Source organism: Geotrypetes seraphini, chromosome 10, assembly GCF_902459505.1.
Source record: "Geotrypetes seraphini chromosome 10, aGeoSer1.1, whole genome shotgun sequence".
Taxonomy (NCBI): Eukaryota; Metazoa; Chordata; class Amphibia; order Gymnophiona; family Dermophiidae; genus Geotrypetes; species Geotrypetes seraphini.
In genome coordinates this window covers 81206226-81221140 of record NC_047093.1, presented here as the reverse complement: position 1 = coordinate 81221140, position 14915 = coordinate 81206226, and the positions used below count along the sequence as shown (strand labels likewise).

General features: G+C 44.0%; 1 protein-coding gene across 4 annotated transcripts in view; it reads right to left on the bottom strand.

The window, feature by feature from the left end:
- Nucleotides 1-12272, bottom strand: part of PTGS1 (prostaglandin-endoperoxide synthase 1) — a 125987-nt gene extending 113715 nt beyond the window's left edge. The window contains exons 1-2 of one of the 4 annotated variants that reach the window (XM_033962227.1): nt 12189-12242; nt 11137-11202 (exon numbers count right to left, since the gene is read on the bottom strand). Coding sequence is in view for 2 of the 4 variants with exons in the window: in XM_033962225.1 (XP_033818116.1) it covers nt 11137-11323 (187 nt within the window). In the remaining 2 variants the exon portion in view is untranslated. Of the gene's footprint in view, nt 1-11136; nt 11413-12188 lie in introns of those variants that run through there. The other 3 variants (XM_033962226.1, XM_033962228.1, XM_033962225.1) reach the window with 3 other exon arrangements.
- Between the last annotated feature and the right edge of the window lie 2643 nt (nt 12273-14915).

The following is a 14915-nucleotide window of genomic DNA, read 5'->3' as shown; positions in this document are numbered from 1 at the left end:
TTTATCATTTTTGCTGCTCTTCTCTGGACCCTCTCAAGTACCGCCATATCCTTCTTAAGGTACGGCGACCAGTATTGAACGCAGTACTCCAGGTGCGGTCTCACCATCGCCCTATACAGCAGGAAGATAACTTCCTTGCTTCTGGTAGCAATACCTTTTTTGATAATGCCCAACATTCTGTTCGCCTTTTTCGAGGCCGCGGTGCATTGTGCCGCCGGTTTCATTGTTCTATCCACCATAACTCCCAGGTCCCTTTCTAGATTGCCTTCCCCCAATACTATTCCCCCCATTGTGTAATTGTACATCGGGTTTCCTTGGATAGGTACTTGGAGGACAAAAGGATTGAGGGGTACAGATAAGAGTAGAGGTAGATTATAGGGAAGGGATTAGAGGTAAGTTATAAAATTAATCAGGGACCACTGTTCAGGCACTAGGCCTGATGGGACGCCGCGGGAGCGGACCGCTGAGCAAGATGGACCTCTGGTCTGACTCAGCGGGGGCAACTTCTTATGTTCTTATGACTTTACATTTCTCCACATTGAAGCTCATCTGCCATTTATTTGCCCACTCAGTCAGTTTGTTCAGGTCCCTTTGAAGTTCTCTACATTCCTCGACAGTTCTAACCTTACCGGAGAGTTTTATGTCGTCTGCAAATTTTATAATTTCGCACTTCGTCTCTGCTTCCAGGTCATTGATAAATATATTGAACAGCAGCAGTCCCAGCACTGACCCCTGCGGGACGCCACTCGTGACCCCTTTCCAGTCAGAATAGTGACCTTTCACTCCTACTCTCTGTTTCCTATTCGCCAGCCAGTTTCTGATCCATCTGTGTATGTCCCCGTCCACTCCGTGGTTCTACAGTTTCCTTAGTAGGCGCTCGTGAGGCACCTTGTCGAAGGCTTTCTGGAAATCCAGGTACACTACGTCTATGGGGTCGCCTTTGTCCAGTTGTTCGCTTATCCCCTCAAATAAGTGCAGTAGGTTCATTTGGCAAGATCTACCATTACAGAAATCGTGCTGGCTAGTTCTCATCAGCTTATTTTTTTCTATATGCTCATTGATACTGTCCTTGATTAATGATTCAGCCATCTTCCCCGGAACTGAGGTTAAGCTGATCGGTCTATAATTGCTGTGCAAATCGAAGAGAAAAGCATCTGAGTCCAGAGGATTGGGAGTGTATATTCTGGAACAGAAGACTGAACGTTTGTGATTGTGGGGGAACACAGAGATACACTTGTAGAGTTTCCCAATCCTCAAATACCTGACATAAAACCATTAAACTGAGTGACCACTCGTGAAGTTGCAGGAGTCTACTCAACTTGTCTGTTAATACATTCTGTTTTCCTGTAAGATAAACCACCTTGAGAAATATGTCACGAGGAATTGCACAGGACCAGATTCGGATCTCTTCTTGGCAAAATAGGTGAGACCCCTTGCTACCTTGTTTCTTGATTGTACATGGCTACCTGATTGTGTGTTTGAATGAGTACCGCTTGATTGAGCATGCAATCCTAGAATGTACGTAGAGCATTTTGGATTGCTCAAAGCTCGAGGAAATTGATGTGAAGTATTTTCTCATAAGAACTCCAGCTGCCTTACAAATGAAGTCTGGCTATGTTAGCTCCCCAGCTGAGCATGGAAACATTTGTGGTTAATATCTTTTGATGTGGTAGAAACGGAAGGCCTCTGGAGAGACTGGTCAATAAGAGCCACCACTGAAGATGCTGACAAAGGTCAGAGGTTACTTGTATCTTTTGGAATAGTGTTCCAGTGGACTGAGACAATTGCGTTGAGAGAGTTCACTGAGGTTCCCTGAGAGGTAGACAGGCAAATGGAGTTATGTGAAAAGTGGATGCCATGTGGCCTAGAAGACACATCATTTGGAGTACAGTGATGTGGTAGAGGCATGATACTTTCTGGCAAAGACAACATATTTAACTGAGCGGTGGCAAATAATACACTTGCAAGGATGTCTCAGATAAAATGTAGCCCCCATCAGAATGACCCCTGGTTTCAAAAGAAGAAATTCTCTATGGCGTTTTTGAGTTTCTCTTGAAAGATCAGGATACATTTGGATTTTATATCCAAGAAATTCTTTCTGTTTATTTTTAAAGAAAAGCCTCAATAACCATACTTATCGAAAAAGCTACTGTTAATATCAATGTGGAAAATGTTACTATATCGTTATCAGACGTTTCCAAAATTTCAGATACATTCAATGGTCCATTTTTATTTGGTAGGTAATGCACTTGAGAAAATGGAGGTAAAGCATCTTCTGTGACTTGTAGAACTTCTATCAAGTATCTCCTAAGCATCTCCCTAGGAGTTACCGCCATTAGCCTAGGAAAATTAATAAGTCTCAGATTGTTATTGCGTAAGTTGTTCTCAGGCTTTTCTAACTTCCTCCTGTAATTGTTTAGACAATAATAAATCTTGGTCAAGTTTTTGGACAGAGGATTTTGAAACAGTCAGATCTTCTTTTAGAAACTGTAGCACATTTGCATACCCAAGGATCACCGGCTGTAAATACAAATCCTTCATGTTCCAAGCAAGCAAACAGCAGTCCTGGCTGGGTAACTACATCAATGGAGCCAGGCTGATCTACGGCACCTTTCGGAAAGTAATTATAACCGTACTGTCTGACCGATTCATCTCCTAATCAGAAGCCTCACTAAATTTATATTTTTCTTCTGTCTATTCCTTATGAAATATGTTGTACCTTCACCATTTACTTTCTGTAATTCGCTGATTGTCCAGCCCTCTTCGATGTGAACCGCCTAGAAGTCATCTGATTACGGCGGTATAGAAGAGTAAAGTTATTATTATATAAAGTTATTATTGTTTTAAGTATTTAAGCTCCTTAGTGTGATGAGTCAGCTTAGTCTCTATATATTGGAAATTGGGGCTAATAGTTTTAGCAAAATTAGCCATTAAATCCCATAAGGACTCCAGAGTCACCTGAGCAGGCTTCTCCCATATTGGAAACTTTTGTTGAGTGTGTTCTGCCTCCTTTCCTTCGTAGTGATGTTGATTGCCTCAGGAGAAAGGACCTCCCCCAGTTCCAGGGTTTCCTCGCCCCTTGGAGAGCTGGTAATCTGGGGCTGCAGGGCTGGCGCTCGGACGTTTGGGCTAAGAGTGGTTACTGGCCCAAGAGAAGCAGCTCCAGTCTCGCCCGGCCCCGGTGCCTTCAGCGGGCTAACATCAGACATCGGCGTTGCAACTCCATGCATCCGCTGCTGTAGCTCCTCGATGTTGCCAAGAGTCAGTACTGTGGAGCACTCCTACCTCTCCTCTTCGGCATCGATAAGTAAATCTAATGAAACTTCTGCTGTTTTCATTTCAGTATCTGTAATATAATAAATTTTCTGAAGAGGTGGAGAGGCTGGCAATGCTCCTTTTGGAACTGATAATGCTCTGTTTTTGGTGTGTGGAGTCATTTGTTCAGTCATTTAACAACAGTGGTATAGGCATCTTAAGCAAGTCTCATCAAAAGCAATAATTTACTGATATTTCCCTTAGGTACAAAGTAAGAAAAAGTATATGGGGCTCATAATCGAAACTTAAACACATCTAAAAACCCGCCCAAGTCAGTACTTGGATGACCTAAAAGACAGGTCGTCTAAGTGTCGATAATCAAACCAAATTTCTGGACGTATCCAGGGACATTTTAGGCCTATGTATGCTGCTGTGTGCCCAAAGCTAAAAGGGGCATATTTGGAGGAGTGGTTACAGCAGTATTTGGGCAGGATGTGGGCTGACCTAGACTTAGTCGTCCTGCAGGGATAAACGAATGTTTCACGAGACTTCCTGGATGAAATGTTGTGAGTTAGACGATGTAAAAGCAGGTATAACTGCCAAAAAGGTATGCAAAGTGACCAGATAACCACTGCAGAGACAAAGTAATGACCCCCACACACTCCCCCAATATTCACTGACCCCCACACACACGTCCACATAGATCAAAATAAAAAAAGTACAAACTTGCCTCTGGAACATCAGAATTTGCTATAGGAAAGCGAAGTAGAGCTGTATACAGGTATCTTAAGTAGCCGGGGGGGGGGGGGGTAGTGAACCATTGAGAGGAGGACCCAGGCCTATAAGCCACTCTAATCACTACATTCATGGTGGAAAATATGAGGCCACCAACCCCCCCCAAAAAAAACAAACAAACTCTATTGCCATATAGGTGCCACCTGCAGCCATAAGGGCTATTGGAATTGTAGACAGGTGGGTATAGTGGATTTTGGGAGGCTCACCATAACATATAATGGAGTTCTGGTGAGATGTTTATGTGGCATCCTTTGTGTGAAGTTCACAGCAGTGCCCTGTAAGGTGCCCCACTGTTCTGTTGCCATGTCTGGGTAGCCAGTCCATCACAATGCTGGCCCTTCCCAAGCCCAAATGGCCTTGTTCTGGGCATTTGGGACTTAGATGAATTTATAGTTGAAAATGTGGTATAAAGACAGACATACTGCTAGTCTGGATGATCTAGGGCAGGGGTGTCCAACCTGCGGCCTGAGGGCCACATGCAGCCCCGTAAAGTATTTTGTGCGGCCCGGTCAAGGGCGATGCAGTGTTTTCCTCTGCTGCCCCCGGGTGTCTACCATCTTGCCGGCTCCCTCCTCTGTCTTGCTGCAGCGTTTGCGCATCTGTGCGGCCCCAGAAACATTTTTTGGGGCCAATGCGGCCCAGGAAAGCCAAAAGGGTGGACACCCCTGATCTAGAGCATGGATGTCCAGATAGATGAATTTCAAAAAAATATATATATTCTAGACGTATTTTTTGAGAATGGGCATTTTTCCACTGCTAACTTTTGGCATCTAGTGCCATACGTCAGAATCGGACTTAGACATTTCTTTTGATTATGCCCCTCCACGTCTCTGAAAGATTCTTAGTTCTATAGCCCTCAGGGTAAGTAGTAATTTTCTGCTGAAAAAAAAAGTACCAGACTAGAACCACTGTAAGTTTGCCTCCTTTCCCTTATTTCAGCTGGCATGAGATGTGGAAATTTGAAAAAGGTTCCTTGTCAGTGACCGACATGACCAAGGAGAAAATCACTACTGTTTGACGTGTGTGTGGCGGGGTGGGGGAGGGAAGTCCTAATCCTTTCTGTGACTTTGGCAGGGGTAGAAGAAAGTAATTGGCTAAGGATCAGAGTGCATACCAATACAGCACTTGTGGACCACATTATCCCAATTCAAAATCCAATGTGTTTTACAGAAATAAAGTGTTATGTCTAGAAAACAATTACAGTTGATCTGTCCTTGCCTTGAGCTGAACAAGAAAATGAAAAATTTGAACTACTCTCTCTGGTCCACTTCTTCCATTATTTTGCGAGGTTTTTTTTTTTTGTGGTTATAGATCACAGACTACAATCATAAGCCTCCTGAAAACTGTTCAGAAAATAACAACAGTATCTAGTTAAGGTCATCTTTAAGGAGCTGCAAATATAACCCCCCCCCCTCCCATACACTTTTTTTTCTTTATACTAAGCTGCAATAGAAGTTTCTACAGTGACCTGGAGCGCTAAATGCTCCAACTCTCTTAGAATTCCTATGAACATCGGAGCAATGTTGGAGCATTTAGTGCCCAGGACTGCAGTAGAAACCATCCCCTATAGTTGGTGGGGTCCTGCACATGGAACTATGGGAGGAGATGAGAGATGGGTTCCATGAGTGGGACTACAACTCCTCTCTATCCTCACGATCATGTCTGCCCATCTCTGAAAACAATAACTTGACAATAAAGCCCAAAAGGATATCTACGGGGGCTATTTGTGGTTCCTAAATTATAGGTGGGAATCCGAAATAGAGTCACATCATCAGTAGACGGAGTTACAAAAATAGCACTGCTCCTCCTCCCTTTGGATCTCCACTGTGACTAATATCTAGTAATAGCAGTGGGCATGAAGTCTGTGAGTCTGCACAAGTTCACAAACCTTGCCCCTCTCTTCTTCTGTGGGTTTCCTGTTAAACTGGAAACCCTTGCAGAGGAGTGCTGGTATCTTTGAGTGCACACTGACATGCAAAAGCTTCTGCTGTCTGCTGCCTTCATGCTTTGGATATGTGTGTGGGGGGAGGGGGGAGGGGGGAGGAGAAAGTGAATGAAAGAGGAAAGATAGCTCTCCGTTGGCGGTATATAAGGTCAGACAACAAAGAGACAGTACTTGTCTTAAAGGAGAGATACAGACAAAACAAAAGAAAGGCAAGAGAGATGTCTTAAGCAACCAGTATACAGGCTTTATTGTTTTTTAAAAAAATATCCCAACAAGGATCCACGTTGCGGCATCAATGATGCCTTCATCAGGGAACACTGATGAACGTTTGTAGATAAATGTATAGTGAAAAGTTGGACCAGGGCCAGTGGCTTGTGATAAAAAGCTGTCGCTCAAGAAAATGATGCCCCTTCTACAGAATGCCCACTGGTTGCCAATATCCCATCGGATTACTTATAAAATAATCTTGCTCTGTTTTAAAGTACGACAATCAAACTTACCAGCATTCCTAGATAAACTCTTAATACCATATGCACCATTGAGAACTTTATGATCTGCAGATCACAATTTACTTGTAGTTCCCTCCCTAAAAGTCATTAATACTCGAAGAAATGAAATATTCACAATTTATACTCCGCAGCTATGGAATACTTTACCCTCTTATCTTAGAGAAAAAAACTCGATCACTTTAAAAGCAGCTTAAAGTCTTTTTTATTTAAAGATGTTTTTCACACTTAAGTATCAAATGTATGATACTTCTTTTTAAAGAAGTATACAACTCAGGAAACATCAGAGATTCCCCCTGTCAACCCTTTATGTGCTCCCCTAGACTCCTTTCTTTACTATAACTATTGTAGTTCAACCCCTTTCCCTGTCATATCATGTTGGTCCTTGTATGATTTGAGATGTATTCTTATTTTATAATAATGTACCCCATTTTAAAGTGTACATCGCTTAGAAGTATTATAAGCGACATAATCAAATTTTAAATGAACTTGAAACCATGAAACTTGAGATCTGCTATTTTGTTTTCTTTATCATATGGACAGTGACGTACCAAGGGGGGGCGGGGGGCGGTCATCCCCGGGTGCCAGCAATGAAGGGGGGGGGGTTTCCCGGCCTGGGAGTCATGGTCCGGGAACTTCCCTTCTCATGGCCAGGTGCCAAGGCTCTGGATAGTCCCCGTGGCCCAGCATGTTCCCAAAACAAGAAAAAACTGCAGACGAGCGAACAATGATGCAGGCAAAGTTTATTATAACAATAGGTAAAACGCGGTTAAAAACAAACAAATGGACCCGACATGGTCCATGTTTTGATAAACACCTTCATCAGGGGTTCCAGATGGAAAAAGAGTCAGTTGGAATCGCAAGCAAGCCTCTGCCTGTATAGAAGAAACTCCAAAAGAAAGTATGTGCGTGTCTTGCTGGAAAAGTTTTCCCGCGGCACGCTGGTGTTTTGCCCTGAATTGTCTGCCCTCCATTGTCGGTGCACTGGTGTCTCACGCGCGACTGACTATGAACCTAATTATCAATTAAAATAATGTTTCTTTACTGGCATGGTTAATTGCCATACCAATTAACCAATTTAAAATAATTAAGTTGCATGCGGATTTAGGTTAGGCGTTGCTAGAGGTGCATGATTAGAGCACTCAGCGGCACCTAAACTAGAAACCATTTATAGAATCAGACCCAATGCAATAAATGAAAACAGTTACTCAGTAGCCCTTGTTTGGCTATTATGCAACTTTATTTCACATCTGCTCAGAGTACTATTCTTAATCCCTGTTACATGCACAGCTGCTTAGTGTATTATTCATAACCCCTTTTGCACGCACAGTTATGGCACTGTGAAAGCAGAATACAGAGTTCAGGAGCTGCTTATGTTCTCTACTCTTGGTGGAATTCTGCGCAAACCTTCCAATCTGCCCCTGACCCGACAATTACCCCTCCCCTAAGCGGGTCTGGCCTCTGACTGACCAACTGATCGACACCCCTCCCCCCTCTCCCCCCCCCCCCCCCGTGAGATCAGATATACCTGCACGCATCTCAAAGCAGCAGTAGTGGTGGTGGTCATTCAGTAGAGGCTGCTTGTGACTGGCCCCGCCGGGGCCTGCCCTCTGCCGCATCACTTCCTGTAGAAGGAGGACACAGCAGAAGGAAGGCCCTGGCAGGGCTGGCCACAAACAGCCTGTTCACAGCACTGCTGCTACCAGCCAGCCACCGCCACTGCTGCTGTTTTGGGAATCCTGCAGGTATGTCAGATCTTACAGGGGGGGATCAGTCTGACATAATCCAGACCCATGCAGGGGAGGGAGAGGGGATGGAGACATGGATGCTGGACCACAATTTGGAGGGGGGAGGAGAAAACATGGATGCTAGGCCCATAGGGGAGGGGATATAGATGCTGGACTCCAAGTGGGGGGGCGAAAAGAGGGAACATTGATGATGGATTGCAAGTGGGGGAGAAGAGGAGAGAACATGGCTGCTGGACTGTAAGTGGGGGGAGGGGAGGAGAGGGGACATGGTTGCTGGACTTTTAAGTAAGGGGGAAGGGGTTGAGAAAGAAGAGATGCTTAACTATGGAGAGAAGGGGAGAGAAATGCTAGACCGTGGGGAGTGGAGAAGTGATTCAGGGTGCAAGCAAGAGAGGTGGGGGAGGGGGGAGGGGACATAGATTCTGGACTCACAAGTGGGGATAGGGAGTGGAAGAGAGAGTGAACAAGACCAGAAACGGAGTAGGAGGCACGTCCTGTAGACAATCAGCTGGTGCCAGCACCTCTCTTCCCTCTGGCCCTCTTTCCTGTTGGCACCCCCTTCTGGCATCTCAGAGCCCATCTGGAGGGCCTTCGCGCATGCGTGGACATCACCACGGCGATCTCCCTGCACTTCCAGATGCCTCAAGCCAAGGCCAGTATGTTTAGTGTGCCGCAGCTCAAGAAAGTTTGCGGGACCCTGATTTAGAGGGAATCAGAACTGCAGCTGAAGTGAGAGAGGGAACTAAGGAGGCTGAAACCTGAGAAAGGAAAAAACAGGATGGAATTTCAGGCCTCAGGCTAGGAGAATGGTCCATAAAACACTACAAATAATCAGAATTTTGAAATATTTTGCACAGAATTTTTAAAATATTTTGTGCAGAATTCCGCCAGGAGCATTTCTCTCACTAGCTCGATATCTTTAGGCAATATAACACTTTTGCACTATACAGTGACAGCCATAGAAAGATTCCATCCTGAGCTATTTCATCCAGTAAATTGAACTAGTATGGCCTGGAAATAGAAGCCATAGAGCAATTTGAATGACACACAGATCACCAGACTATCTTGTATTTCCTAAATATGTTAATCCTTATTGCTAATAAATGCTTTCCTGAGTGCCCCATAATAAATTTAAGGATACAGAATAATAAGCCTTTCTCTGTGGTTTAGGGAAAGGGGTTTTCACCATTTCTGAACCCAGTCTTCCAGGACATTCTATGCCTGGTTGTCAGCTTTATTTGCAGATGCTGATGGGCACAAGTATAGCGCATTCATATTCTGAACACAAGAGTGGGCAGTGGGTTCTGGAGAACTGCTGCTTTCAAGGTTGGCTGCGCTACACTCTTAGGGATTGCAGTGATGGCTTATTTCAAAGAGACACTTCTTCATTCCCACTAAAGGAGCTAAACTAGCCTGGTACTCCAGCCCTTCTGTTCAATCTTTGGCTGAAATTTAGGAAATTACGGAGTTAAACCACAAAAGGAATGCTGATGAGAAAACCAAGCTCATAGCTAGGACATTCCCTGATGTTTAGCACGCCATCCCAGTAACCTGTTCTGCATTAGACGCAGCATGCCCTTTCTAAAGTTATAGCCTGATCTTTCCCAAGCAGTCCTTTAGAGCAAACTTCTGTTATAAGCCAGCGCTTATTTCCAGGGGAACAAAACAGAAGTAAAGCTGGAAGTTGTGCAAGCAGCTCTTAGGGGAGCGTTAGAAAATGCAGTTAGATTGGTTTTATGCTAGCTTTGTATTTATAGCTTCCTGCTGTCTAGAAAGGAAACTCTTGAAATGAAACATGAAAGAAGCAGTGATAATTTACAAGGAACAGAGCTGAAGGAAATAGGAAAAGGATATGATTCCAGGACTGTCAGACAACATTTTAGTTCATGATTTCATCATTATTATTATTTTTTTTTTTATAAATATTTATTGATTTTCCATAACTTAACAAAAAGTGCAATACAATATTCATCAGTAATAACAATTAAGCATTTAAATTCAATCAGTAGCAATGCAATAATATAAACCCCCCAACCAACCAACATTTACATCAAGGAATCACACTAAAGATATATCCTTCCCCCCCCCCAGATGTGTCTAAATTATATCATCAATAAGAAGGATAAAGAGAACTATAGCAATGTTACAAAAGACGTCAATCGACCCCCAAACTAAGGGGTCCTTTTACAAGGCGCGGTAGCGGTTTAACGCATGGAATACCGCGCATTAAACTGCCTGCCGCGCTAGTACCTAACGCCTCCATTGACGAGGCATTAGGATTTTAGGCTGCCGTGTGGGTTAGCGCGTGATGAAATGTCCGGCGCGCTAACCTCCGTAGCATGCCTCGATAAAAGGAGCCCTAAGTTAAAAATCTTAGAATGCCCTAACATGTCAGCATTCATTTTCTCATACCTATAGGTTTAACATAAATTCGCCCACCACAAAGGAAAATTAAGTCAATCACAATTTTTCCAATTGCGAGTTATCATTTGCATGGCTATCCCTGTCATAATTAAGAAAAGCCAGCATTTATAGCGGTCCATAGGAGGCTTAATATGCAGCAAAGTTCCACATATAACTACCTTGTTATTACTATTAAACAAAAGTGTATCATTAGAAAATCTGCTATCTTAATGTCATATTGGAGTGTATTCTTCCTAAATAGATTCATTTTATAATATTGAAAAGCATCCAAAAATACAACCGACAATTATCTCAATAAACCAAAAATAAACCCATCTCTATGTAGAATCAATGGCTAGAATAAGCTGGGAGAATACTTCTGAGACTTCATGTTGTTCTCCTACCAAAATCCAATGCAACACCTACTTTCACTCAACCTTAGCTTAGAAAAGTAAATTTGTATTTTTAAGAAAAAGCCTTTTACCTGCAACAGTAGTTTCCACTATGATTAATAAGTTCAGCAGCAGTACCAGAAGTGGGAAAGATGCCCCTGAAATGCGTCGAAGATATTGAAAAGTGAAAGGAATGCTCAGTTTAAAAAAGTTGACATACAAGCAAAGGCAAGGTAACCGAAGCAAAACACTGCAGCAGTAGATCTCACCCATCATCATACAAAAATGTAGAGCTCCTGCACAGGAATTCCAAAGTGCACCTTCATCTGCTTTCCCTCACATAAGGCTGTCAGTAGTCAGGTTTCAAGAAAAAAAAACCAACAACATTTCTCCTCCTCTTTCCCTCCCACTCTCTCCTCCCCCTGCTTCCCTGACTGTGCTGTGGTTAGTCATATACCTTTTACGTATTCCCTTCCCAGCAGAGGAAAAAAGACTCAGGCTGCCTCACCTTCCATTATGGAATCAAGCCATTCTAATTGGTCTGAACTACCAGTGAGAACATGCAACGATATAGTCAGTCTGTTGGATATCCTGTATTATCATCCCTAGCCCTCCTGACTAAGGTCAAATAATTTAGAACGTCTGCCTCGTGTCACAAACCTGTTCTCAATCTCCCCGAGGGATAAAAAAAAAGTTGAACACTCCCTGCAGACTCTCAGGGAGTGGCAACCAATATATCAGACGGGTAGAATTAAGGACAATGCTATTCCATGACTGCAGCCAAATAAAATTGTGAACCCCCCCCCCCCCCCCCATGGAGCTTTATAATAACAATGCACCTATGGAGAGCCCACCTATGTCAGGACCCCCAAACCCCCATTTGAGGGGTCTCAATCCACAGTTTGAGAAACTCTGATCTAGGGATCAATTTAGTATAGGGTGCCAAAACATAGACAAAATGCTGGGTATTAAGGGCTATTCTTTAACATCTGAGCACCCAGGTAGTAGTGTAGCGAAGAAGTGTAGTGCCTGGGGCAGTTGTGCCCAGTATCACTCTGCTGTGCACCCCCACTCTTCTCTACCACTTGAGCATCCCCCCCCCACTCTTCCCCGCTGCTTGACTGCCCCTCTACCCCCCACATACCTCAAAATATTCACCAGCATGATCATCTTCCACCTGAAGCTCATCCTAGCCTCGACTCCCTTCTGACATCACATCCTGGTCTTGTGACCAGGAAGTGACTTCTGAAGGAAGCTGAGGCCAGCGTGAGCAGCAAGTGGAAGATGCTGCTTGTGCTGGTAAATGTTTAAAGAGGCATGCGGGGCTGTAGAGGAGGAGATGTGCCAGCATCAGTGCCCCCCTTGAAGATGGCACCTGGGGCGGTCCACCCCCATGCTCTCGCTTACTACACCACTGCATCCAGGTGTCTTTATGGAATAGCTTATAAATCTGTATTTACGCACCAACATTTAGGCATGAACACTTATGTCTGGTCATTGGCAGGTGTAAATGGTGGGAAATAAATGTTGCATTTAAATGCATAATTTATAGTAACCTATAAGTTACGCATGTAATTATGAATCCTGCCCAAGCCTATGCCTTCTTCCCCCCTCCCCATGTGTATGCCATTGCAAATATGCACCTATGTTTGTTGGACATTAAGCTTACAGAATAGCGCTTAGGAGGAAATTCTATAAATGGCGCTCAAAATTCAGTTACCCAAACACAAGAGGAAATTTATTACCACAGCTGGTGTGAAAATATTTTACTCACAAAACGAAAAAAAAAAAGCACCAGCATACATATCTTTCAAAAGTCAATATATCAAAAGTAATAAAGTACTAGAACTGTGCTCAGAAAAATATTCAAATGTTTGAGACCGTAGTGTGAGTCAAGCCCACCATTTCTCAATCATAGCACATTATAATGCTCAATATTGATGCAAGAAATTTATCTGTATTTTTCGCTCCATAAGACGCACCTGACCATAAGACGGACCCTAGATTTAGAGTAGGAAAACAAGAAAAAAAAATTCTGATCCAAATTGTGTACTAATATATACCAGGCTCTGCACCTAACCCCACAATCCTTGCCAGGCTTTTCACCCTGTCCCCCCCACCCTCCCAAATCCCATACACCCCAAATATGTAAAAACTCTATTACCCCCATCAGAGACCTGGATTCTTATGGTCCCTGAGGAAGAACCACCCTCCACCCCCTCCCAAGGGTTAGAGAAAACCAAGACAAATACCCCCTCCCTCTTCCCTCCTTCCCCGATTGCCCGAATCCAAATCTTTCCTGGAGAGTGTAGGGGCAGTGGACTTTTTATCCCTTCAAGCCCTACCATATTAACCCAAATAATAGGGGGGGCCTAGAGCAGCGAGGCCTGCAATACCGAGCTGTTTTAAAACAAGGAGGATGCCAGTACAAGAAACAATGCAAGCAGTGTTAAAAGACCCTTCTCTCCTCACCCCCAGCAACTATGACCCTTCCGTTCTCCAGACAAAAGCCCCCAGGATTGCATCGCAGCCCCCATGTCTCTGCAGAACCCCACAGCCTCCTACCCTCTGCTCTTTGTTTTCTGACCACATGCTTTGCGCTCCCCCAGTCCCACAATCTGACCTTGCCCCTGCGCGCCCCACTGGCAAAAGCAAGGCAGCAGGATATGCAGGACACCAAGAATGAAGTTGAAGGTGGCGATGGGCAGGTGATAGCGGGAGCTGAGCAGCGGTGGCGGGGATCGGAAGCACGTGCCGAGCATGAAGTTAAAGGCGAGAACTGACAGCAGCCATTTAGAAAGCAGTGCGGGCCCAGGCAGGAAAGCTCACTCCTGCCAGCCAATACTCCGCAGGACCACCATGCTATAAGGGACATTTAAAAAGGTCCGAAAGGGTGGGGGGGTGTTTAAAAAAAAAAAAAGATATCTTCGCTGCATAAGATGCACCGACATTTCCACCCACTTTTGGAGCGAAAAATACGGTAGTATAAATTCACTTATCTTGTAACTGCCGAAGTCTTCATATATAATGTACTTTGGGGAATGTTCAAGACATGTCTATAGCCACTCCCTCTTTTGAATTCCATGTTAGTCGAGTTAAGTGCCATGCTTTATAGAATAGTGCACAGTCAGGTGCACAAATTTTAATGAGTGCTAATTAACTTCAATAATTGGTTCTTAGCATCCAATTATTGATAGTTAAGGGCTTGTTACTCAATTAAGTTGCATGCACATCTTGGACATACAATTCTAGATGCCATATATAGAATCAGGAGTTCATACGTCACACTTGTGAATGTCAAATTCACATGTCTAAGAGCTAATCTTCTATATATATAAAATCGGAGGTATGTATGTGTGTATGTATGTGTGTGTGTGTGTATGTGCCGCGATCACGCAAAAACGGCTTGACCGATTTGAACGAAACTTGGTATGCAGATCCCTCACTACCTGGGGTGATATGTTCTGGGGGGTCTCGCGGCCCACCAGCACACGTGGGCGGAGCTACAAATAGAAAATCAGATTTCACCCATTCATGTCAATGGAAAAAATGTAAAAAGCTGCCATTCTCACAGTAATTCCAACTACCTGGGGTGATATGTTCTGGGTGTCTCGCGGCCCACCTGCACACGTGGGCGGAGCTACAAATAGAAAATCAGATTTCACCCATTCATGTCAATGGAAAAAATGTAAAAAGCTGCCATTCTCACAGTAATTCCAACTACCTGGGGTGATATGTTCTGGGTGTCTCGCGGCCCGCCAGCACACGTGGGCGGAGCTACAAACAGAACATCAGATTTCACCCATTCATGTCAATGGAAAAAATGTAAAACGCTGCCATTCTCACTGTAATTCAAAAACGGCTTGACCGA